The 26,850-nt window shown below is 36.5% G+C and overlaps 1 protein-coding gene and 1 pseudogene across 4 annotated transcripts; both read right to left on the reverse strand.

Annotated features, from left to right (window-relative positions):
• Positions 1 to 1,042: 1,042 nt before the first annotated feature.
• Positions 1,043 to 12,380, reverse strand: LOC136265591 (ATP-binding cassette sub-family C member 4-like). Of its 4 annotated transcripts, none has more exons than XM_066060461.1 (30): positions 12,210 to 12,380; positions 9,348 to 9,458; positions 8,680 to 8,797; positions 8,300 to 8,578; positions 7,965 to 8,054; positions 7,751 to 7,914; positions 7,041 to 7,166; positions 6,742 to 6,991; positions 5,867 to 6,073; positions 5,767 to 5,814; positions 5,675 to 5,719; positions 5,415 to 5,606; positions 5,268 to 5,362; positions 5,125 to 5,211; positions 4,970 to 5,066; positions 4,591 to 4,908; positions 4,214 to 4,348; positions 4,116 to 4,153; positions 3,811 to 4,058; positions 3,675 to 3,754; positions 3,477 to 3,627; positions 3,191 to 3,421; positions 3,037 to 3,137; positions 2,778 to 2,978; positions 2,565 to 2,720; positions 2,417 to 2,506; positions 2,199 to 2,371; positions 2,034 to 2,139; positions 1,923 to 1,984; positions 1,043 to 1,624 (listed from the first exon to the last, which is right to left on the reverse strand). In XM_066060461.1, the coding sequence occupies exons 1-30, from the start codon at positions 12,305 to 12,307 to the stop codon at positions 1,591 to 1,593; spliced, it is 4,131 nt and encodes a 1,376-aa protein (XP_065916533.1). In that variant the 5' UTR covers positions 12,308 to 12,380; the 3' UTR covers positions 1,043 to 1,590. The 4 variants fall into 4 exon arrangements, with proteins under 4 accessions (XP_065916533.1, XP_065916534.1, XP_065916532.1 ...); XM_066060462.1 differs by lacking the exon at positions 1,043 to 1,624 and adding an exon at positions 11,917 to 12,122 and having other exon boundaries at positions 1,631 to 1,984; positions 12,176 to 12,292; XM_066060460.1 differs by lacking the exon at positions 1,043 to 1,624 and having other exon boundaries at positions 1,631 to 1,984; positions 12,210 to 12,379.
• A 1,871-nt stretch (positions 12,381 to 14,251) lies between these two features.
• Positions 14,252 to 24,680, reverse strand: LOC136266582 (ATP-binding cassette sub-family C member 4-like; annotated as a pseudogene).
• Between the last annotated feature and the right edge of the window lie 2,170 nt (positions 24,681 to 26,850).

The following is a 26,850-nucleotide window of genomic DNA, read 5'->3' on the forward strand; positions in this document are numbered from 1 at the left end:
AACTATTCTGATATGACCTTGTGGATGAAGATGGTTGGTTTGCTTGTTTTTGTTCCCTACTTCTCTACCATATAACAGAAAATTATTCATCATGATGCCATTTATCTTGAATGGCTTCACTACAGTACTCAGAAAACTCCCCGGAAGTCAGTGAAGCCTGTCAACATTCCAGTACTGTGTACAGTATGTAATTTTACTAAATGCTTTTCTATGTATAATAATTATAATGATGATGTCATCAGTTTGCAGCTCTATATACTAAAAGTGTGCAATGCACAAGATGTTTCCTAGAATGATGAGATCATGTCATAATGGACTAATGGATACACTATCTCATCAACAAATACTGAGACTATATTGATCTCACAAAGGACAATGTGTACTGTATATAGCACTATAGCTAGATATATGGAGTTTCTGTACCACTGATTTGATTTTTATACACAGAAAACTAATTATAGCCAGGTATACTGTAGTAGGTTGCATATGAAGTCATCACATAAAGCCATATAATTTTATACCGACAATCAACTCAGCCTGTGTTCATCTTGCTAGTTCAGTATATAGTTGAAACAGGCACAATAAAAATTATATGTTATATTGAGAACTTAGCGTGGGTGACATCAAATGAAAAAGTCCTCATGAAGTACAGTTTGTGGTGTGAACTGTACTTTATAGCCCACACACTGTACTTTATGAATCTTCAAAACTTTTACAGTAGGACAGTAACTAAAATGCAGTCTCCAGCAGTTTGTTGTCAGCAACCCTCAGGACAGCTGGTGTGGCCAACATAATACTGGAACTCAGCAATCAGCAGCTTAGTGCACAGGAATCTACTTATCTTGCTATTTATTGTGAGAGTACAGGTGCATGACAGTGTACTGACTGGTCTGTCACAAATTAAGTCTATACAAAATATATCAGGATGGAAACATTTTACTGCCCTCACTGTCATCTATACAATAACCTCATTTACCAAACTACCACATGCAGGACTTGTTAATATAACTCATAACCATACAGAACCAGTGAATAGCTACTTAAATGAAATTGCTTATTACTGATTGTTTTCCTAATACTGTATATTTACATATGCTCAAATTATGTTCAGTTAATTGTGCCCCAAATAGGCTCTTAGAAAATCTTGTCTTTACTGCTCTATTGGAGTATCTAATACCCACCTGTGAATGTCTTATTAGGATATATTTCAACATACAGTGTGACTGTTCAATTAATCTTTAGCCTCTCTTCCAGCTGCAAATCTGAACTTTTACTGTGTTTTCCATTTTTGTTACTCTATTTTGTCTGCATCATGTCACACAAAGCAGTGTTTCAGCTTCTCTGGTACCCAATATATAAAAATTGTGCTGGCAATCACTGGTGTTCAAACCTTAAAGTTTGTTTGAGGTTTAGTTTTGTGGCACTACAAATACCGCTGCTTTTGTAAGGTTGTTCTCCAGTAGTTGTTTGCTGTTCTTAGTTATTCAGACACAGCCAAAGACCCATCACATACTTATTGGATTACAGATTAAATATACACAACAATTGTAACCTTTGCCACATTACATCATCATTTCATTGCACAACACCTTACATCATGTACTTCTGTTGCAGACAAACACAGCTACAAATAAATGACTTATATTATTAATAAATAAATAAATGACTTATATTATTAATAAATAAATAAATGGTTAATATACAGAAAGTTCAAACTGCAACAGTACTTGTCTTGCACTGAGGTGCTTGGCAATTAAACTAATCTATATATATATATATATATATAGTGGGTTTATAATCTAAAAATGTATTGTCAATTACTGCTAGTCCCGATTCTTAATTGTTCTACAGTTGCAGCAATTTCCTTAAGCCTTTCTGAGTTTGCAGGACCAGTTCTCTTTACCATACTATGAAACACTGACTGTTGTTTCTGTAGGAGGTTGAATGGTGTATCAAATTCTACCACTTTACCAGAAGATAAAACCTACAAATCAACAACATCTACACAATTATTCACTATCATCCCAACCCACCAGTACTCTATCAGAGTCCATTATTGTTTCCAGTCGGTGAGCAATAGTAAGGATAGTACAATGGTTGAATTTCTTGCGGATCATCTCCTGAATTATACCATCCGTTCTGTACTCAATACATGTCACCATCATACAGCTCTCACTCTTAACATCTTAGTAACTCACATTAGGTCAACATTTGCAGTTGCTTCATCAATCACAAGGATCTTGTTCCTCTTCAATAGTGCTCTTGCTAGACACATCAACTGTCGCTGACCCACACTAAAGTTAGAACCACCTTCAGACACTTGTGATTCTAACCCATTCTCCAAATTACTTATTATCTCCTTCAGTTGTACCTGATTGTAGTGATTAGCTATGATTGTTATAGCATCTCATCAAACCTCTTCCAATGCATTCCATAGTTGGTGATCTTCAAGTTCATTGAATGGGTCCAAGTTATACCTCACAGTTCCACTGAACAGTACTGGGTCCTGTATCATGCACACACACTAGTCTAAATTTCACTACAATATATACACAACACATCACCTGTGGAATAATTGATATCTTTTTACGAAGATCATGTAGTCCTATGTCTGTTATTTGTATTCCATCAATTTCAAACAATCCTTCTGGTTCTGCTAATCTGAACAATGCTGCCAACAATGAAGACTTGCCAGCTCCAGTTCTACCCACAATACCAATCTAATATATAATGTATACACACAACTTGTCACAGTCTAATAGTAATTAGTTATCAACCTTTTCACATGATTCAATTCTAAAAGATATTGACTTCAATGCGTAGGGATAATCAGTGGCATATTTAAATTTAGTGTTATGAAGTTCAATCACTCCTTTGTCAGGCCATTCAACAGGAGGAGCTTTGTCATGTGGAATAGTTTCCAGCTCTGCTTCACTTTCTAGTTTACCATAAGCCATGACTCTCTCCACTGATACCATCTAAGGATTTACATGAATTGTTATGTTGTTGTTTACTTGTGTACACAAATGCAGTTACCAAGTTTTCTACTTCAGCACTGGTACGTATACAGTGTTGAAATAAGCCGACCAGAAATGCTGCATAAAGCATTGCTAGACCAACTAAAGCTGGATCAAGTGCTACAAATGCAGAGAAAAGTGTCGATTATTTAAATGAAACAAATACTTCTTACTGTCTGCAAGGGGAATTGAGCTAAAAATCACGATTGTAAGGAAAACTGATCCCACTAGGTCAAGTCTGATTCCAAACCATCGGGAGGTAGAAATTTTCATGTACCATCCTTTGGTGTGCTCATTTTGGTAGAAGTGAAATCTATTGAGAAAACTCATCTGTTCTTTAAATGCCCTAATGGTGGACAAGCCTTGAATTGTAGCAGAAATGTGGGAATATAATGGGCTACGAGCTGTGTAGAAATATACAACGATCTTTTTCATACAACCTGATTTGGGTTTACATACAGATTGCTTCAAGTCTTTGTATATTTCTTGAGGTGTGAAGGAAGAAAGAGCGAAATATCAAAACTGCTACAATGATGATACTGGCAGGAATCACCAACCAGTAGTTAGCAATACAGGCAACGACTACAATTGCACAAATCCTCAACAATATCTACAACATCAGAAGCTGTAATAAATATATAATAATACAATGATTACCGTAAAGAAATGAAGGAAAAGGTGAGGTAGTGCACTATCTAGCAGTCCCGTGTCAGCTGAAAATCTATTTAAAATACGTCCTGTGGGATATGATGTCAATAATTGTGGCTTCTTTTGTCCTTAGGAATATACTTACCAACAGGATTGGTGTCAAAAAACAGCATTTGTGTTCTTAATATTGATTCAAACATTTTGTTGTGCAAGTTACGAGCTGCAGCAAGGCATATCAGGAATGCTAGTATAGCTCGCAACAATACAATGAATATGGTGACTCCAATAATTCCACCATATATTCCGATTCTTTGGTGAGTGGTAAGGTCAAAAGTGGATGTATTAAATGATATGTTTTCAACTTGTGGAGAGCAAGAACCATCTTGGGTAGCCCTGTGAAATAAATTGTATTATGCTGCCACATTGTGCCCAATTGTGATGTCGACTTACCATTCTGATAACCACCAGTCTGCTGCAACAATACTGCACTGTAAAAGTAAATTTTGTGCCAGCAATGTAGCTACATGCGTAATGTAAATTTTGCTTACCTCAGCCAAGATGAACATTAATATAAAAATAATGGTAATCAGTGTGTTTCCACCCTCCTGGATGTACTTAAAGTAAGTTCTGTTAGAGATAGTTCCATGAGCTCTCTCTTCTTCTGGTACAACATTCACTACATTCTAGAGTGAATTCATGTCTCTGAGTTAGGCTTACATTACATGTCTATATACCACCACTCAAGAACAAGATATCTGGTGCAAAATTCTAAGTACAATAAAAGGAGTTACGTATAGTATAATTCGCTCTCATATGCCATACAAGGACACGTGCACACACACACACACACACACACACACACACACGCACACACACACACACACACACACACACGCACACACACACACACACACACACACACACACTCATTTTCATCACAATCGGACAGTACAGATGCCTCAGAAGATAGTGATGTATTCTGCTTTGATTGTGAGTCAGTGCTGGCATCACGATCACTGACTAATGGTGTACGGTTTCTCATTTCCTCTTCGTGTAACGGGTCCGGACACTCAGTAACTTTTTGACATGCCATTTCCATTTTATGATTGCTTTTGTTTGCCACAACCTCTTGGACTATTATATCAGCTGATTTTTTATTATCCTCTACATCATCAAATAGCTCAGTAGGGTCAACACCACTTGATGTTAACTCCTCATAATTTCCATATCCTTGTACACACCCCTACTTAACATATGCAAATAACAACACTATATCATCACTTTGTCTAGCTCAACACACAAACCTCCTTCAGTACTAGAATATGATCTGCATGTTCAGCATATTGTAACTGATGAGTCACTAAGATCACCAACTTATCAGCTAACACTCCACATATACACCTTATAATCATAACACCAATAACATCTACAATCCATCACTACATTAAGTAGTTTATACCCATCAAACAGGCATCTGCTCACTGCAGCATCTACTGCACTCAGAGGATCATCCAACAACATGATGTCACTGTCCCTGTACACAGCCCTACACACAACACATGACATTACACCATTACTGCTTCTCACATGATCTATACACACCTGGCAAGGTTCACTCTAGCCTTCTGACCACCACTAAGGTTCACTCCTCGTTCTCCTATCAAAGTTTCATCACCAAATGGCATCTCATTAATGTCCTTAAATAGATATGCCAGTGTTCCTTCATAGATTATGAAGTTTGTTTTTTACCTTGACAAGACAACAACACTCCACTACTCTCTTATACCAAGCCTCATCATAATCTTGTCCAAATAAAATGTTTTGTTTAATTGTTCCAGAAAATATCCATGGGTCCTGACTTGCATAAGATATACTGCCCTCAATGTCTACTGACCCATCCGATGTTTCTAGTTCTTTCAGTAGACACTGCAATATCGATGACTATAATAGTGGTAAAGTATGATGGAAATCAGAGTAACCCTCGCAACTATAGTAGATAGACAACACACCTTTCCTGATCCCACTGGACCAACTACTACCAGTAACCTTCTTGACTACATCATTATTTGTAATTTCAATTGGCTTCTACTAAACACCTCACCTGATCTACTCTGAAGTTGATATGTTTTAAAACAACTTTCTCTCTATCCTACAAACATCAAATACATGAGGATACTGTATAAGTGTTTTTTAACTCTAACATGTGTCCAGGATGCTGTTAGATTATTGACTATAACCCTTGGAGTAACTTCATTAGAGAATGATCCGCGTCCACTATCATTAGTGACTTCTTCATTGACCAACTTAAGAGGAGACTCATTAGGAGAACATGATCTACTAGTTGTGTTGACTGGATCACTATCTGTACCAGTTATTGTATCATCAAGTTCTGGTAGTAATAGTAGGTTCTAAAACAACGCACGATGTATGTAGTGATAATCTCAGTATGTACACAGTAATGGATTTATACAAAGTATATACAGTATAGCTACTCTTCATTGCTGTATTAAGTGCAATCATCTCAATGATACTGTATAGTTGTAAACATTGGTGGCATAAAACATTGACGATTTGATAAATTGCACGTCCTTTAATTTGCCCGCCAAAGTACATTTCCGGTCATCTCTAGCTAATACCAATGTGTGGTGACACCGTAACATGTTATAAAAGGCTGCAGCACATGTTGCTGTCAGACCTTCAGTGCTGGTCACTGTAAAGTGCTAATGATAATAATAAAAGATGGTGATTCACCAAAGTGTTTTTCACCAATAGCTATTCACCAAGGCTTAAGCATTTCCTACTATATGGTGAGATGTATAACAAATGGACAAAATTATGGTCTATAGCAAAAATTATCCTGCAAGATGCTGAAGGATTCCTGCACGATTTGCAAGAAATGACCGGGTTTTTTTGCAAACATATAGCTCTTGCAAGATTCTTGCAGGAATTCACAGGATTCTTGTAAAAATGACTAGTTTCTCTTGCAAGATCTTGAAAAAATTTTGTTCATATATACTGTTGGACTGCACTTAACATGAAGATGTACAAATAGTCATAGCTCTTTACAGCTACATACCTCAATTCTCCGAATCGCAACCTTCATTTCTGAAAGTGTTAGTATTGCAAGTACAAGAAAGTAAATGCAATAAATTCTTATAGTGGAAAATATGAAGATGACCGAAAATACTTTCTTTGGAGTTAGGGTATTGCCTAATCCAGCATATGTTGAGAAGGTGACAAAGTTGAGTAAATTAGTTGAGGTATAGAAAACCACCAAGTTGACCGCTCTAATCATACTAGCTTGAGTGATGATGTTGCTCTCCTTCCTACCATACAACAGATGATGATGATAGTGACAATGAATGGGATACTAACTTTCTGATCTTCTTCACATATTCATGGATTGCCCACTCCCAGGCATACATCTTGATCAGTCTCATACCACTGATGATCTCATTCATCACTCTCACTCTCTTGTCTGTCACTCTAGCTGATTTTAACCTGTGGGTATAGCAAGAATAGCATCGTGGTTAAGATTGTGAATCAAGACAAAAGTATGGCATATGAGAGCAATTACAGCGTACAGCAACTACAAAAAGCCATTAAGTAATTACAACATGTAAGCATGCATGTGCATACATATACATATATACTACAGCAAAAACAGCCATAAATGCACACACAACCACACACACACACACACACACACACACACACACACACACACACACACACACACACACACACACACACACACACACACACACACACACATATGCACACACATATGCACACACACACACACACACACACACACACACACACACACACACACACACATATGCACACACCCACACACACACACGCACACACACACACACACACACACACACACACACACACACACACACACACACACACACACACACACACACACACACACACACACACACATATGCACACACACACACAGAGCTATTTCAGTTTGTGGTCAACTTCAGAAGTCACTGTAATACTGAAGGCACAAATAATATGTGACATAGATGATGACTAATTAAGTTTAATATATTAATTCATGCTATTACCTCCATTTTGTGTATAGCCGAGCACAAATGTATTGCACTGGAGACTGAAACACAACTAGGAATATCCCAACTAGACAACTTGGTCCTATTTCTCTCCACAATAGGTATGTAAATGACAGTATCAAAATTGGTACTAGCCATAGTTCATGGATATATTCAAAACCCTGTAAGATCAAATTGTTACAATACCAAACAAAATATATTTCACATGTACCTGGTTAAATCTTTGAACATCATTGGAAGCAAGGTTTACAATGTGTCCAATTGATAACTGTCCAATGGTGGAGTGTGATAGACACAATACCTGTATAATTTACCAGATCAATGTAGCTGCATAAAATGGAACTCTCTATAATGGACAGTTGTAAGAACCTGAATTGTTGGTCGGCTGAAATAACAAGGTTTTTTGTTTTCAGTGGTAAAATAATAAATTTTTGAACCAAATTATTTATCTAGGGATGTAATATCAACCTTTTTTCTTGGGGGTGTGATAAGTGATATGTAAGTGATATAAATTACTTTTACTGTAGAAATTTTTATTGTCCGTACTTTTCTATAAATAGCTCCTGTCATAATAATTCTACTCGTCATTCCAATCTTGTCTGACCAGTAATACACCCATGTATACTGCACTGCAAAACATAGCATGACCAACATCAGTCCTGTTGCATACAGATATGCATTTCTGCTTATTGTTGTTTCTTCAGAAGCAAAAACCTCAGAATCATTGTCATTCCTTACTAAAGACAGTTCTTCTAATGCTTTCTTTTCACAGAAGAATTGTGATAGATATCCCAATAGAACAGGTATTGCCATTATGGGTATGAACTGTAAGTTAGAAATAATTTCATGACACTTGCATGCAAAAGTACATCACAGCTAAGTTAGTTAGTGTTTTTTCTTCTGATGAATATATAGCTACTTCATACCTTCACAGCACACAGAAATCCATGAAGCAAAATTTGCCACTTCAAACATCGAAATAAAGCAAACCACAACCGAGGCTTCATTCCTTTGTGGATACGCCTTGTTTCAGATAACCAATATCTAAAAGATGAAAGTATGTTACACTGCTAGTCAATTACATGCATTGCTACTATTCATGATCATTGACTACTGCTGTCTTCTTCCATCTTTTAAAATCTTATAGACAGCCTACTACATCTCATGTAATTGTACTATTCTCTTTGTACCAGTTCTAAATATAGTTGTTAGACAAATTATTCTAGATCATTGCTTAGGAGCATTTTTCATAATTTTGATGACAAAAAAAATTGAGAGTGTCACTTAGCAATAAGCACCATTAATGTTGACACAGCAGCAAAAAAAAAAAAACAGCTACCAATATTACAATGTCATATTTATGTAGTATGTTGGCACTGAAAACAGCATGAACTTTGCAAGATGTAGTTCACTGAATTCAACACTGAATATAACACTCAATGCGTTTTGATGAAGCAACAATTATGACATATGTAATATACTTTATAGCAGCGATAGGTCTAAAATCTGCTGTATTATAGCTCATCATGGTAGATACGTAGCTTTTCTTACACTTTAGCAAGAGTTCATTGCAACAGTATAAATATAAACATACTTGTTGAAGCACTCAGAAAGATCCTGGGATCTAGCTTCTTCAGGTGCAGCATACAGATCATCCTGCTTCAACTCTCGTCTGTATCCAATCCAAAAGATGGGATCCAACCAACTGCACAGTATTAAACCATTACAATGATTCAAGTAAACGCTATAGACAGGAGACATATAAAACCAAGTTGGTTTATAAATAGTGCACATGACTTCCAGGAATTGCCACTATAATAACACTTGAAATACCTGTCTCGCATATCTGTACTGCTAGTCCACCAACTTTAATAGAGCTGGTTCATAACGACCAAGTTAATCAAAGTACAGATTATTACCCACTGAATGGTAACACATTTAAGTCATTGTATATCAATCCCTACTAGTTACCATAGTGGGTTACAGCTGCTGGAAAATTTTGAACACTAAAATGCCTACTATTTCATTTCATTTATAACCAAATGCATACTTGGTTCCCTTTTTCTGCAAGTCCTAAATGTCAATTAGGGCTTATGGCTGGTCAGTTAGCTAGCTGCACAGTTTATATTTTCTTTAATGCCTATTTTATAGTATACCATTATGAATGTTCTATTAGAGTGGTTTTGACTGCTCTATTAAAATACAACTGCGGACTGCACTAATAGATATCTTGACCTTTAACTTTTTCACTACGTACTTTTGTATTCACTTTTGAGGAATCAATGTAAGTTTCTTATTATACTGCATAGCTATACTTCCTGTATAGTTATTGTGCTGCCATACAAACAAAGATAATCTGGTGTTCCTGCAGCAAGCCTGCAAGTTAAATTTTAGAGGGGTTTCTGGAACCCCAGGAATGCTCCTGTAAGTTATATCGTAGGTAAACTGCACCATTAGTAAGACAACCCAAGGTCAAGCTTATTAACTAAGATGTACTACAAGTGCAGGTGTGAGTACTTTGAGGAGCTTGACTACATAAAAAATGACAAATTGTGGCTTTGATAATGACATGCCTTTTATCTCACACTTTACAACATTAGACTTCACAAACAATGTAAACAAGAAAGTTGTGAATGGATTCAATTTTTCCTGTGCTTGTAGTTTTAGGTTAAAAGATGGCTTCATGTTTCCTTTGATCCAACTGAATGTGTACCCTGGTGAACGTCTGAGCCATCTTGTCATGTGACTGAATGTAGAAAAATGATTCCCACATCGTGGAAACAATTATTATAAGTAATGCTTAGTGGCCTATGCGATGCAATAATTTTTCCTGAGAACACTTATGTAAGCAACTCAATATAGAATCAAAGGGATCGAACTAATGCATTGTACTGCCTCAGCATCAAAGCATTTGTGGTCAGGGCTATATCATGGTACCTCCAGTGGTCAAAGCAATCATGAGTATGACTATGTGAAATATAACTAACCCTGTGGTTTCTTTTGACCTGAGGTGTCAAAGTAGTAGTGGGTTGAGGTGAAACTATATGCCAAAAATATACAACTGGCCGCTCCTTAGAAGTATGATATCATCATAGTATATAATTAAAGCTATAATTCATTTGTAACACTGAAACAGTGGTTATTATACATGCAGTATCCCACAGCATATACACGTATTGTATTTCTAAAGTTACTGTATAGAATACCTACACTACTGCAGTCTCCCTATACACTTATCCCACCAAGCATCACATACAAAAACAATGCATGTTGAAGTTGCATCACATTGTATATCATAGTTCCACCCAGGTGGTACTATATCTCACAATGGCTATGTAAAGAGGCAAGCATATAGTCTGCATCAAATGAAGCAGTGTTCGTCATCCAACAGTAAAAATAAAGCTTCTAACTGTCGTAGTTTGGCATGGTGAATGCTGATCTTGCTGGAATTGCCTCTGTAAACTGCTAGTAAACACCTGTTCCATTCAACAAAACCGCTTTGATACATCGATAATGACATGCCTTTTATCTCACACTTTACAACATTAGACTTCACAAACAATGTAAACAAGAAAGTTGTGAATGGATTCAATTTTTCTAAATGGATTTAATTTTCTTTTTTTTTTTCTTTCTATTTTATGTAGTAAACTAGTAAGCACCAACAAAAACCTAATCTTATTTCTAAAAAAAGTGTAATTCATTAGTTATACTAAGGCTATAGACTAAAGTAGGGATTAAATATCAACTATCAATGGCGGATCCAGGATGGTAAATGTCCTGGCTCCCCACCTTGTGGAGCCAGCTATGCTTCTGATTAAAATAGCTCCCCTATGTCAGGCCAAGATCAGTTTATCAACTCATGCCTGAAAATATGTACATTTTACTAGCATTTAATACAAATTCACTTGAAACCAAAGTGAACCAAAGTCTGTAAAAATAGTCACCCAGCACTTTCGTGCGTACCAAGCGCCTCTAAACATAATTATCGTGTTGTCGTTGTTTAAGACATTCAGAACCATTTAAACAGCTTTTTAAGACTTCACAACCATCTGAAAAGGCCAAAATGGCAAAAATCAACAGTGAGACACTACTATGAGGTGATTATTTGCTGCTTCAAAAATGCAGAGAATCTGGCTCTTCCCAATTAACCACCTACAATTTACCTTGTTTGTGCCCCTCCCCTTGCCAGCTCCTTGATCCGCCCCTGACGATAGTACTTTTTTTCCTTACTTTGGCCCTTTTCTGTTACACCTTATCAGTCAGTCAGTAAGTCAAGTCATTAGGTCTAAGTCCCTGAAATTAGGTTAGGTAATCCTAAGGCTGCAGCACATGTTGCTGTCAGACCTTCAGTGCTGGTCACTGTAAAGTGCTAATAATAATAATAATATCTTCAACCTGAGTCCCTACTTTCATTTCACAAACCTAAAACTTTTCCCTTGTACTTGTAAACACATACCAGTAAAAGAGTTTTGATATAAAAGTAGCTTCTTTTCGAGGATTCTTCTCAGTCTGAGGTAATTTAAAATCAGCACCTCTCAATTGGTCCTTGTCCATCACTTGAGGGAAAATTCCCTTATCTAACCAAGTACGGAAAGATGAGCACACACTGACCGGAATTGATCATCAGTGGATAGCTTATATATAAATATATAACTTTGCCCATGATGACATCATCTTAGGAAACACCTTGTGTAATGTGCTATTGAACAAAGGACAATTTATGAGCTATATGGGGTTTCTGCAAAATGACATCATCATTATTATTATTAGGAGAAAAACCATTAATTTTACAAACCACAAAATAAACAGTAATAAGCTGGTAAAGCACCTGTGCTAATTATGTGCAGCTGTTGTGGTTTGGTCACAGATTTGAGTCCTGCCAATTGTATGTGATAGCTGTATATTGTGTATATGTGTCTAACGTGTGCTTGTCAGGGCAGTGCTGAAAAGATACTAAGTAGTGAAAAGTGCCTAGCTGCAGGTGAACGTGAATGGCCCAGGTATGTGTTATTGCTATAGTATTTCAGCTTTGTTGTATTGTACAACAAGCCTGTTAATTAGTACACAATAATTGTAATCCCTCTACATCAATGTGGCGTCAATAATCACCATGACAACTGCCCCTCGTGTCAAGAGGAATGGCCACAACAAAACTTAGAATCAACAACGTGTCCAATATGTTTGGACCCAATGCTGGCAAGTCTATACAGTGCATACGTACAGTGCGGACATTGAGATTCATAGCAATCATGAATTCTGATAACCTATCTGGCTAGTAGCAACACGAACACTCTCTACTCAATCTAACTATAAGTCATCCTCGATCTGCCTTGATTACTACCAGTTATTTATACTGAGCAGTCATCCATGCAGGTATGCTCAAGAAAAGAAAGTTAGAATAGACAAATTGTCTAATTACAAGTGCAATAATATGATTGTAAAGGTGATGTAAATAAATCAGAGTCAGAGGTTTCTACTATATTTAGTAGCAAGGTGTTCCATTCTTTAATAGTTCTGAAGAAATAACTATTCTGATATGATCTTGTGGATGAAGATAGTTGGTTTGCTTGTTCTTGTTCCCTACTTCTCTACCATATAACAGAAAATTATTCATCATGATGCCATTTGTCTTGAATGGCTTCACTACAGTACTCAGAAAACTCCCCGGAAGTCAGTGAAGCCTGTCAACATTCCAGTACTGTGTACTGTATGTAATTTTACTAAATGCTTTTCTACGTATAATACTTATAATGATGATGTCATCAGTTTGCATCTCTATATACTAAAAGTGTGCAATGCACAAGATGTTTCCTAGAATGATGAGATCATGTCATAATGGACTAATGGATACACTATCTCATCAACAAATACTGAGACTATATATTGATCTCACAAAGGACAATGTGTACTGTATATAGCACTATAGCTAGCTATATGGAGTTTCTGTACCACTGATTTGATTTTTATACACAGAAAACTAATTATAGCCAGGTATACTGTAGTAGGTTGCATATGAAGTCATCACATAAAGCCATATAATTTTATACCGACAATCAACTCAGCCTGTGTTCATCTTGCTAGTTCAGTATATAGTTGAAACAGGCACAATAAAAATTATATGTTATATTGAGAACTTAGCGTGGGTGACATCAAACGAAAAAGTCCACATGAAGTACAGTTTGTGGTGTGAACTGTACTTTATAGCCCACACACTGTACTTTATGAATCTTCAAAGCTTTTACAGTTATGACAGTAACTAAAATGCAGTCTCAGCAGTTTGTTGTCAGCAACCCTCAGGACAGCTGGTGTGGCCAACATAATACTGGAACTCAGCAATCAGCAGCTTAGTGCACAGGAATCTACTTATCTTGCTATTTATTGTGAGAGTACATGTACATGGCAGTGTACTGACTGGTCTGTCACAAATTAAGTCTTCACAAAATATATCAGGATGGAAACATTTTACTGCCCTCACTGACATCTATACAATAACCTCATTTACCAAACTACCACATGTAGAACTTGTTGATATAACTCATAACCATACAGAACCAGTGAATAGCTACTTAAATGAAATTGCTTATTACTGATTGTTTTCCTAATACTGTATATTTACATATGCTCAAATTATGTTCAGTTAATTGTGCCCCAAATAGGCTCTTAGAAAATCTTGTCTTCACTGCTCTATTGGAGTATCTAATACCCACCTGTGAATGTCTTATTAGGATATATTTCAACATACAGTGTGACTGTTCAATTAATCTTTAGCCTCTCTTCCAGCTGCAAATCTGAACTTTTACTGTGTTTTCCATTTTTGTTACTCTATTTTGTCTGCATCATGTCACACAAAGCAGTGTTTCAGCTTCTCTGGTACCCAATATATAAAAATTGTGCTGGCAATCACTGGTGTTCAAACCTTAAAGTTTGTTTGAGGTTTAGCTTTGTGGCACTACAAATACCGCTGCTTTTGTAAGGCTGTTCTCCAGTAGTTGTTTGCTGTTCTTAGTTATTCAGACACAGCCAAAGACCCATCACATACTTATTGGATTACAGATTAAATATACACAACAATTGTAACCTTTGCCACATTACATCATCATTTCATTGCACAACACCTTACATCATGTACTTCTGTTGCAGACAAACACAGCTACAAATAAATGACTTGTATTATTAATAAATAAATAAATGACTTATATTATTAATAAATAAATAAATGGTAAATATACAGAAAGTTCAAACTGCAACAGTACTTGTCTTGCACTAAGGTGCTTGGCAATTAAACTAATCTATATATATATATATAGTGGGTTTATAATCTAAAAATGTATTGTCAATTACTGCTAGTCCTGATTCTTAATTGTTCTACAGTTGCAGCAATTTCCTTAAGCCTTTCTGAGTTTGCAGGACCAGTTCTCTTTACCATACTATGAAACACTGACTGTTGTTTCTGTAGGAGGTTGAATGGCGTATCAAATTCTACCACTTTACCAGAAGATAAAACCTACAAATCAACAGCATCTACACAATTATTCACTATCATCCTAACCCACCAGTACTCTATCAGAGTCCATTATTGTTTCCAGTCGGTGAGCAATAGTAAGGATAGTACAATGGTTGAACTTCTTGCGGATCATCTCCTGAATTATACCATCCGTTCTGTACTCAATACATGTCACCATCATACAGCTCTCACTCTTAACATCTTAGTAACTCACATTAGGTCAACATTTGCAGTTGCTTCATCAATCACAAGGATCTTGTTCCTCTTCAATAGTGCTCTTGCTAGACACATCAACTGTCGCTGACCCACACTAAAGTTAGAACCACCTTCAGACACTTGTGATTCTAACCCATTCTCCAAATTACTTATTATCTCCTTCAGTTGTACCTGATTGTAGTGATAGCTATGATTGTTATAGCATCTCATCAAACCTCTTCCAATGCATTCCATAGTTGGTGATCTTCAAGTTCATTGAATGGGTCCAAGTTATACCTCACAGTTCCACTGAACAGTACTGGGTCCTGTATCACGCACACACACTAGTCTAAATTTCACTACAACATATACACAACACATCACCTGTGGAATAATTGATATCTTTTTACGAAGATCATGTAGTCCTATGTCTGTTATTTGTATTCCATCAATTTCAAACACTCCTTCTGGTTCTGCTAATCTGAACAATGCTGACAACAATGAAGACTTGCCAGCTCCAGTCCTACCCACAATACCAATCTAATATATAATGTATACACACAACTTGTCACAGTCTAATAGTAATTAGTTATCAACCTTTTCACATGATTCAATTCTAAAAGATATTGACTTCAATGCATAGGGATAATCAGTGGCATATTTAAATTTAGTGTTATGAAGTTCAATCACTCCTTTGTCAGGCCATTCAACAGGAGGAGCTTTGTCATGTGGAATAGTTTCCAGCTCTGCTTCACTTTCTAGTTTACCATAAGCCATGACTCTCTCCACTGATACCATCTAAGGATTTACATGAATTGTTATGTTGTTGTTTACTTGTGTACACAAATGCAGTTACCAAATTTTCTACTTCAGCACTGGTACGTATACAGTGTTGAAATAAGCCGACCAGAAATGCTGCATAAAGCATTGCTAGACCAACTAAAGCTGGATCAAGTGCTACAAATGCAGAGAAAAGTGTCGACTATATTTAAATGAAACAAATACTTCTTACTGTCTGCAAGGGGAATTGAGCTAAAAATCACGATTGTAAGGAAAACTGATCCCACTAGGTCAAGTCTGATTCCAAACCATCGGGAGGTAGCAATTTTCATGTACCATCCTTTGGTGTGCTCATTTTGGTAGAAGTGAAATCTATTGAGAAAACTCATCTGTTCTTTAAATGCTCTAATGGTGGACAAGCCTTGAATTGTAGCAGAAATGTGGGAATATAATGGGCTATGAGCTGTGTAGAAATATACAACAATCTTTTTTATACAACCTGATTTGGGTTTACATACAGATTGCTTCAAGTCTTTGTATATTTCATGAGGTGTGAAGGAAGAAAGAGCGAAATATCAAAACTGCTACAATGATGATACTGGCAGGAATCACCAACCAGTAGTTAGCAATACAGGCAACGACTACAATTGCACAAATCCTCAACAATATCTACAACATCAGAAGCTGTAATAAATATATAATAATACAATGATTACCGTAAAGAAATGAAGGAAAAGGTGAGGTAGTGCACTATCTAGCAGTCCCGTGTCAGCTGAAAATCTATTTAAAATACGTCCTGTGGGATATGGTGTCAATAATTGTGGCTTCTTTTGTCCTTAGGAATATACTTACCAACAGGATTGGTGTCAAAAAACAGCATTTGTGTTCTTAATATTGATTCAAACATTTTGTTGTGCAAGTTACGAGCTGCAGCAAGGCATATCAGGAATGCTAGTATAGCTCGCAACAATACAATGAATATGGTGCCTCCAATAATTCCACCATATATTCCGATTTTTTGGTGAGTGGTAAGGTCAAAAGTAGATGTATTAAATGATATGTTTTCAACTTGTGGAGAGCAAGAACCATCTTGGGTAGCCCTGTGAAATAAATTGTATTACGCTGCCCATTGTGCCCAATTGTAATGTCGACTTACCATTCTGATAACTACCAGTCTGCTGCAACAATACTGCACTGTAAAAGTAAATTTTGTGCCAGCAATGTAGCTACATGCATAATGTAAATTTTGCTTACCTCAGCCAAGATGAACATTAATATAAAAATAATGGTAATCAGTGTGTTTCCACCCTCCTGGATGTACTTAAAGTAAGTTCTGTTAGAGATAGTTCCATGAGCTCTCTCTTCTTCTGGTACAACATTCACTACATTCTAGAGTGAATTCATGTCTCTGAGTTAGGCTTACATTACATGTCTATATACCACCACTCAAGAACAAGATATCTGGTGCAAAATTCTAAGTACAATAAAAGGAGTTACGTATAGTATAATTCGCTCTCATATGCCATACAAGCACACGTGCACACACAGACACACAGATACATACACAGACACACACACTATTCAGGCATACACATACATGCACAGCATACACATGTACTCAGTCATTATCCCCATCTACACACACACACACACACACACACACACACACCTCATTTTCATCACAATCGGACAGTACAGATGTCTCAGAAGATAGTGATGTATTCTGCTTTGATTGTGAGTCAGTGCTGGCATCACGATCACTGACTAATGGTGTACGGTTTCTCATTTCCTCTTCGTGTAACGGGTCCGGACACTCAGTAACTTTTTGACATGCCATTTCCATTTTATGATTGCTTTTGTTTGCCACAACCTCTGGAACTATTATATCAGCTGATTTTATATTATCCTCTACATCATCAAATAGCTCAGTAGGGTCAACACCACTTGATGTTAACTCCTCATAATTTCCATATCCTTGTACACACCCCTACTTAACATATGCAAATAACAACACTATAATCACTTTGTCTAGCTCAACACACAAACCTCCTTCAGTACTAAAATATGATCTGCATGTTCAGCATATTGTAACTGATGAGTCACTAAGATCACCAACTTATCAGCTAACACTCCACATATACACCTTATAATCATAACACCAATAACATCTACAATCCATCACTACATTAAGTAGTCTATACCCATCAAACAGGCATCTGCTCACTGCAGCATCTACTGCACTCAGAGGATCATCCAACAACATGATGTCACTGTCCCTGTACACAGCCCTACACACAACACATGACATTACACCATTACTGCTTCTCACATGATCTACACACACCTGGCAAGGTTCACTCTAGCCTTCTGACCACCACTAAGGTTCACTCCTCATTCTCCTATCAAAGTTTCATCACCAAATGGCATCTCATCAATGTCCTTAAATAGATATGCCAGTTTGTTTTTGTTCCTTAATAGATTATGAGGTTTGTTTTTTACCTTGACAAGACAACAACACTCCACTACTCTCTTATACCAAGCCTCATCATAATCTTGTCCAAATAAAATGTTTTGTTTAATTGTTCCAGAAAATATCCATGGGTCCTGACTTGCATAAGATATACTGCCCTCAATGTCTACTGACCCATCCGATGCTTCTAGTTCTCTCAGTAGACACTGCAATATCGATGACTATAATAGCGGTAAAGTATGATGGAAATCAGTTAGAGTAACCCTCGCAACTATAGTAGGTAGACAACACACCTTTCCTGATCACACTGGACCAACTACTGCCAGTAACCTTCTTGACTACATCATTATTTGTAATTTCAATTGGCTTCTACTAAACACCTCACCTGATCTACTCTGAAGTTGATATGTTTTAAAACAACTTTCTCTCTATCCTACAAACATCAAATACATGAGGATACTGTATATATAAGTGTTTTTTAACTCTAACATGTGTCCAGGATGCTGTTAGATTATTGACTATAACCCTTGGAGTAACTTCATTAGAGAATGATCCGCGTCCACTATCATTAGTGACTTCTTCATTGACCAACTTAAGAGGAGACTCATTAGGAGAACATGATCTACTAGTTGTGTTGACTGGATCACTATCTGTACCAGTTATTGTATCATCAAGTTCTGGTAGTAATAGTAGGTTCTAAAACAACGCACGATGTATGTAGTGATAATCTCAGTATGTACACAGTAATGGATTTATACAAAGTATATACAGTATAGCTACTCTTCATTGCTGTATTAAGTGCAATCATCTCAATGATACTGTATAGTTGTAAACATTGGTGGCATAAAACATTGACGATTTGATAAATTGCACGTCCTTTAATTTGCCCGCCAAAGTACATTTCCGGTCATCTCTAGCTAATACCAATGTGTGGTGACACCGTAACATGTTATAAAAGGCTGCAGCACATGTTGCTGTCAGACCTTCAGTGCTGGTCACTGTAAAGTGCTAATGATAATAATAAAAGATGGTGATTCACCAAAGTGTTTTTCACCAATAGCTATTCACCAAGGCTTAAGCATTTCCTACTATATGGTGAGATGTATAACAAATGGACAAAATTATGGTCTATAGCAAAAATTATCCTGCAAGATGCTGAAGGATTCCTGCATGATTTGCAAGAAATGACCGGGTTTTCTTGCAAACATATAGCTCTTGCAAGATTCTTGCAGGAATTCACAGGATTCTTGTAAAAATGACTGGTTTCTCTTGCAAGATCTTGCAAACATTTTGTTCATATATACTGTTGGACTGCACTTAACATGAAGATGTACAAGTAGTCATAGCTCTTTACAGCTACATACCTCAATTCTCTGGATCGCAACCTTCATTTCTGAAAGTGTTAGTATTGCAAGTACAAGAAAGTAAATGCAATAAATTCTTATAGTGGAAAATATGAAGATGACCGAAAATACTTTCTTTGGAGTTAGGGTATTGCCTAATCCAGCATATGTTGAGAAGGTGACAAAGTTGAGTAAATTAGTTGAGGTATAGAAAACCACCAAGTTGACCGCTCTAATCATACTAGCTTGAGTGATGATGTTGCTCTCCTTCCTACCATACAATAAATGATGATGATAGTGACAATGAATGGGATACTAACTTTCTGATCTTCTTCACATATTCATGGATTGCCCACTCCCAGGCATACATCTTGATCAGTCTCATACCACTGATGATCTCATTCATCACTCTCACTCTCTTGTCTGTCACTCTAGCTGATTTTAACCTGTGGGTATAGCAAGAATAGCATCGTGGTTAAGATTGTGAATCAAGACAAAAGTATGGCATATGAGAGCAATTACAGCGTACAGCAACTACAAAAGGTCATTAAGTAATTACAACATGTGAGCATGCATGTGCATACATATACATATATACTACAGCAAAAACAGCCATAAATGCACACACACACACACACACACACACACACACACACACACACACACACACACACACACACACACACACACACACACACACACACACACACACACACACACACACACACAGCTATTTCAGTTTGTGGTCAACTTCAGAAGTCACTGTAATACTGAAGGCACAAATAATATGTGACATAGATAATGACTAATTAAGTTTAACATATTAATTCATGCTATTACCTCCATTTTGTGTATAGCCGAGCACAAATGTATTGCACTGGAGACTGAAACACAACTAGGAATATCCCAACTAGACAACTTGGTCCTATTTCTCTCCACAATAGGTATGTAAATGACAGTATCAGAAGTGGTACTAGTCATAGTTCATGGATATATTCAAAACCCTGTAAGATCAAATTGTTATAATACCAAACAAAATATATTTCACATGTACCTGGTTAAATCTTTGAACATCATTGGAAGCAAGGTTTACAATGTGCCCAATTGATAACTGTCCAATGGTGGAGTGTGATAGACGCAATACCTGTATAATTTACCAGATCAATGTAGCTGCATAAAATGGAACTCTCTATAATAGACAGTTTTAAGAACCTGAATTGTTGGTCGGCTGAAATAACAAGGTTTTTTGTTTTCAGTGGTAAAATAATAAATTTTTGAACCAAATTATTTATCTAGGGATGTATTATGAACCTTTTTTCTTGGGGGTGTGATAAGTGATATGTAAGTGATATAAATTACTTTTACTGTAGAAATTTTTATTGCCCGTACTTTTCTATAAATAGCTCCTGTCATAATAATTCTACTCGTCATCCCAATCTTGTCTGACCAGTAATACACCCATGTATACTGCACTGCAAAACATAGCATGACCAACATCAGTCCTGTTGCATACAGATATACGTTTCTAGTGATGGTTGTTCCTTCAGAAGCAAAAAACCTCAGAATCATTGTCATTCCTTACTAAAGAAAGTTCTTCTAATGCTTTCTTTTCACAGAAGAATTGTGATAGATATCCCAATAGAACAGGTATTGCCATTATGGGTATGAACTGTAAGTTAGAAATAATTTCATGACACTTGCATGCAAAAGTACATCACAGCTACGTAAGTTAGTTAGTGTTTTTTCTTCTGATGAATATATAGCTACTTCATAGTTCATACCTTCACAGCACACAGAAATCCATGAAGCAAAATTTGCCACTTCAAACATCAAAATAAAGCAAACCACAACCGAGGCTTCATTCCTTTGTGGATACGCCTTGTTTCAGATAACCAATATCTAAAAGATGAAAGTATGTGTAATAATTTTACACTGCTAGTCAATTACATGCATTGCTGCCATTCATGATCATTGACTACTGCGGTCTTCTTCCATCTTTTAAAATCTTATAGACAGTCTACTACATCTCATGTAATTGTACTATTCTCTTTGTACCAGTTCTAAATATAGTTGTTAGACAAATTATTCTAGATCATTGCTTAGGAGCACTTTTCATAATTTTGATGACAAAAAAAATTGAGTGTCACTTAGCAATAAGCACCATTAATGTTGACACAGCAGCAAAGAAAAAAGAAAAAAAGAAAACAGGTACCATTACAATGTCATATTTATGTAGTATATTAACAATGAAAACAGCATGAACTTTGCAAGATGTAGTTCACTGAATTCAACAATATAATACTCAATGCATTTTGATGAAGCAACAATTATGACATATGTAATGTACTTTATAGCAGCGATAGGTATAAAATCTGCTGTATTATATAGCTCATCATGGTAGATACGTAGCTTTTGATTTTGATGACTCTTACACTTTAGCAAGAGTTCATTGTAACAGTATAAATGTAAACATACTTGTTGAAGCACTCAGAAAGATCCTGGGATCTAGCTTCCTCAGGAGCAGCATACAGATCATCCTGCTTCAACTCTCGTCTGTATCCAATCCAAAAGATGGGATCCAACCAACTGCACAGTATTAAACCATTACAATGATTCAAGTAAATGCTATAGACAGGAGACATATAAAACCAAGTTGGAATTATAAATAGTGTACATGACTTCCCAGAATTGTCACTATTATAACCCTTGAAATACCTGTCTCACATATCAGACATTGTTCTGTTAGTCCATCTAACTTTAATAGAACTGGTTCATGACGACCAAGTTAATCAAAGTATAGATAATTACTCACTGAATGGTAACATGTTTAAATTATTGTATATCAATCCTTACTATTTACCATAGTGGGTTAAAGATGCAGGCCAGCTGCTGGCAAATTTTGACCACTAAACTGCCTACTATTCAGATTCATGATTTCATTTATAACCTAATACATACTTGGCTTCCTTTTTCTGTAAACCCTAAATGTCAATTATGGCTTATGGCTGGTCAGTTAGCTAGCTACACAGTTTATATTTTCTTTAATGCCTATTTTATAGTATACCATTATGAATGTTCTATTAGAGTGGTTTTAACTGCTCCATTAAAATACAACTGAGGACTGCACTAATAGATATCTTGACCTTTAACTTTTTCAATACGTACTTTTGTATTCACTTTTGAGGGATCAATGTAAGTTTCTTATTATACTGCAAAGCTATGCTTCCTGTATAGTTATTGTGCTGCCATACAAACAAAGATAATCTGGTGTTCCTGCAGCAAGCCTGCAAGGTGAATTTCAGAGGGGGTTCTGGAACCCCAAGACAACCCAAGGTCAAGCTCGTTAACTAAGATGTACTACAAGTGCATGGTGTGGTATAAGTACTTTGAGGGACTTGACTACATAAACACGACAAATTGTGGCTTTGATAATGACATGCCTTTTATCTCACACTTTACAACATTAGACTTCACAAACAAGTAAGTTGTAAATGGCTTCAATTTTTCCTGTGCTTGTGGTTTTAGGATAAAAGATGGCTTTCATGTTTCCTTTGATCCAACTGAATGTGTACCCTGGTGCACAGAGCCATCTTGTCGTGTGACTGAGTGTAGAAAAATGATGCCCACATCACAAAAACAATTATTATAAGTAATGCCTAGTGGCCTATGCAATGCAATAATTTTTCCTGAGAACACTCAAGCAACTCAATATAGAATCAAAAGGATTGAAAACCTACACTAGTCTCCCTATGCATTTATATATTATACCCCACCAAGCATCACATACAAAAACAATGCCTGTTAAAGTTACATCACGTCGTATATCATAGTTCCACCCAGGTGGTACTATGATATCTCAGAATGGCTATGTATAAAGAGGCAAGTATATAGTCTGTATCAAATGAAGTAGTGCTTGATCGTCATCCAACAGCTTCCAACTGCTGTAGTTTGGCATGGTGAATGCTGATCTTGCTGGAATTGCCTCTGTAAACAGCTAGTAAACACCTGTCCCATTCAACAAAACCACTTTGATACGTACAGTGGTACTGTATATTAGGCACTACGGATCATAAAGGTTTGGATTTACTCACAAAAGAATATTGAGCAGAAATCATCCTCACAATCATAATTAAGTAAACAAACAAGTATAAGAGGAATCAGTTGTAAGTTTGATTAAGGATCACAGTAATAGAAGTAGTGAAACAAGGCAAGGTCGCCTATACCCACTAGTGGGTACTATATGAAGTAGTGAATTTCAAAATCTGTGGTAAATAATAAACATCATTGTGAATTTTAGTGACCATGCATCACTGAAGAATTTGCAGTGATTTTTATTATTTGCCATATATAGATATCATTGCCATATATAGATATCATTGCTTTTTTACAGTGTAATTATAGGCTGAATAAATGTCAACTAGTATCTTCAGGTGTAGGCCTCCCTTGTTTCACTACTATTTATAATTGAACCGCTTGAACTTATCCCTAACTTGTATATATACACATACGTACCAGTAAAAGAGTTTTGATATAAAAGTAGCCCCTTTTCGAGGGTTCTTCTCAGTCAGAGGAAATTTAAAACCAGCACCTTTCAATTGGTTCTTGTCCATCACTTGAGGAAAGATTCACTTACTGACTAGCTAGCATGCTGAATTGATTCAGTACAAAATGGATTTTAGCCTATATATATATGAATAACTGTGCTAATCATGACATCACATCCAGTCATTCTAGGAAACATCTTTGGTATTGCGCTATTGAACAAAAGACAATTTACTTAAGGTGTACTGTGTTATGGAGTTTCTGCAAAATGACGTCATCTTTATTATTATTAGCAGAAAACCCATTACTAACCACAGAATAAACAGTGGAACTGCTGTGTTAATTACGTGCAGCTGTTGTGGTTATGTCATGGATTTGAGTCCTGCCAACTGCGATAACTGTCATCGATTCAGCCTGTGATAACTGTGTAATGTCTAATGTATGCTTGTCAGCTAGGGCTCTGCTGAAAAGCAGTATTTTATTATATAGTATAAAAGTGCTTATGCATGTCACACCGGGTGCACCATTCACATAGCTAGTTTGCACCTGGTTTAGCAGCTAACTGTATTATAAGGTGAACACAGGCTGAATCAATTGTCAGTACAAAAATTATGGATATATAGCTACATATAGCTAGCTGTATATCAAGTGCAACCTACTGTCCCAGTACCTATATAGCTATAGCATATCAGTAATGGTTTTTCTGCGTATAATATCATATAATGATTGTGATAGCAATAATAGTCTATATAAGTGTTTACTAGAATGATGAGATCAATGGTGCGGAATGCTGCACAACATGTTTCCTAGAATGAAGTGAATTGTTTTTCCATAGATTTTACGCGCCTCCGCTATAATCTATGGTTTTTCTGAGTAGGTTGCATGTGAAGCCGTTCAAGATGAGTTAGCTATCAGGTACTATTTTATTGGCATGCCGTCATGCAGGCTGATCAGGCACGGATCGCTCCACGGGCGCACGCGCAGTTCATGCAGTCACGCGCCGGCTTCGCGATACTGTGGCGCTGGCCACACCTGGTAGAGAACAACTCTTCCTCCTTCCAGTGCCTAACCGGCTGGTAAACCAGATGAAATTACAGGTGATTACAAAAAAAAAAGAAAAAAAAAAAAGATTAAATTACATAGATTGTCAGTTCACAGGAGCCAAACCGGCTGATCTAAACATTCAGGTTAAATCATAGATTATGGAAGGGCGTGCTTGCAAGCGCATTAGCAGCCTTTCGATTGTGGGAATGATTGTACTGATTACGAATGTCTCCAACATTAGTTATCCGCAATGCATGCATTATAGTCACGTGGCTTGTAGTCAATAATGAAGTTTGGGTTAGATGAAAGCACAGGAGGGGGCCTATAAATGCTGTTTACCTGCTAGGTGCATATCAAAACATTTGTCAACTTTTACCATACATTATAAAAATCCGCAACGTAAAAAAATACGCAAAACTTATACCGACTGTTAAATACGGCGTCATAATTTCCGCATACGTTCATTTACGGAGATCTACTATGGCTCATCAGAACCCTTAATCAATGGCGATTCGAGTGATATATAGGAGTTTATGAAGTAATTAAGAGAAAAGGCAGGATAGAGCCTTGTATCGCTAGATTATGTGTTCAGGTACGTAATAATTTAGCGGAAAAACCAGTTTTTACGTATGTTTCACAATCAGGTAACTCCGTACAACAATTAGTTTGGAATTTACTTCGGGCGGATTCTTAATCAACAAGTGTTGATACGTAGAATGATACCAAGTTTAGCGAATTTGGTTGAAGATAACACGTTGCTTTTTTGGGGTTTTCCCACCCGAGTAATTAAATTTTCTATGGCGCATATTATGTTGTAATCAACTGTTACTGTGGTAACGATAGAGGGTTACTTCGGGCGGAATCGTGTAGAGCACTTCAAGGGCTTTATTTTGTTGTATAATGTCCTGTAGAGATTATGGGTGCTAACGGTTGCTTTTTACATTTTTTGTATTTAGTATAAAATCCATGTATTTTGCATATAGGGGAAGAAATAATGGCTGCCGACAAGGTTTTTCAATTAACTGGTTTGTCTAAGCTATGAATACCAAAATGACGTGGAGTTGATTTTAAGCTATTTTATTGCATAATTCATAAGATGTAATAGTAAAACTTGATGTTATGCAAAATTTTGTTTAGACTGCTTCGGTTTACAATTCCCAATAGAATATTTTGACATGCATGGCTGAAACATTTTACAGTCCATGGGAGTCAGTAACCA

Source organism: Dysidea avara, chromosome 9 (genome assembly GCF_963678975.1).
Source record: "Dysidea avara chromosome 9, odDysAvar1.4, whole genome shotgun sequence".
Lineage (NCBI taxonomy): Eukaryota > Metazoa > Porifera > Demospongiae > Dictyoceratida > Dysideidae > Dysidea > Dysidea avara.

What these genes read in the sequence shown, in the direction of transcription:
- LOC136265591 (XM_066060460.1), bottom strand. Translation starts at nt 12,307, where the DNA reads ATGGACAAGGACCAATTGAGAGGTGCTGATTTTAAATTACCTCAGACT. An exon ending in ATATCAAAACTCTTTTACTG is followed by an intron (nt 9,459 to 12,209) that starts GTATGTGTTTAC and finishes AATACTGTGCAG; the next exon opens with TTGGTTGGATCCCATCTTTT. An exon ending in TGGACTCTGATAGAGTACTG is followed by an intron (nt 1,985 to 2,033) that starts GTGGGTTGGGAT and finishes GTTGATTTGTAG; the next exon opens with GTTTTATCTTCTGGTAAAGT.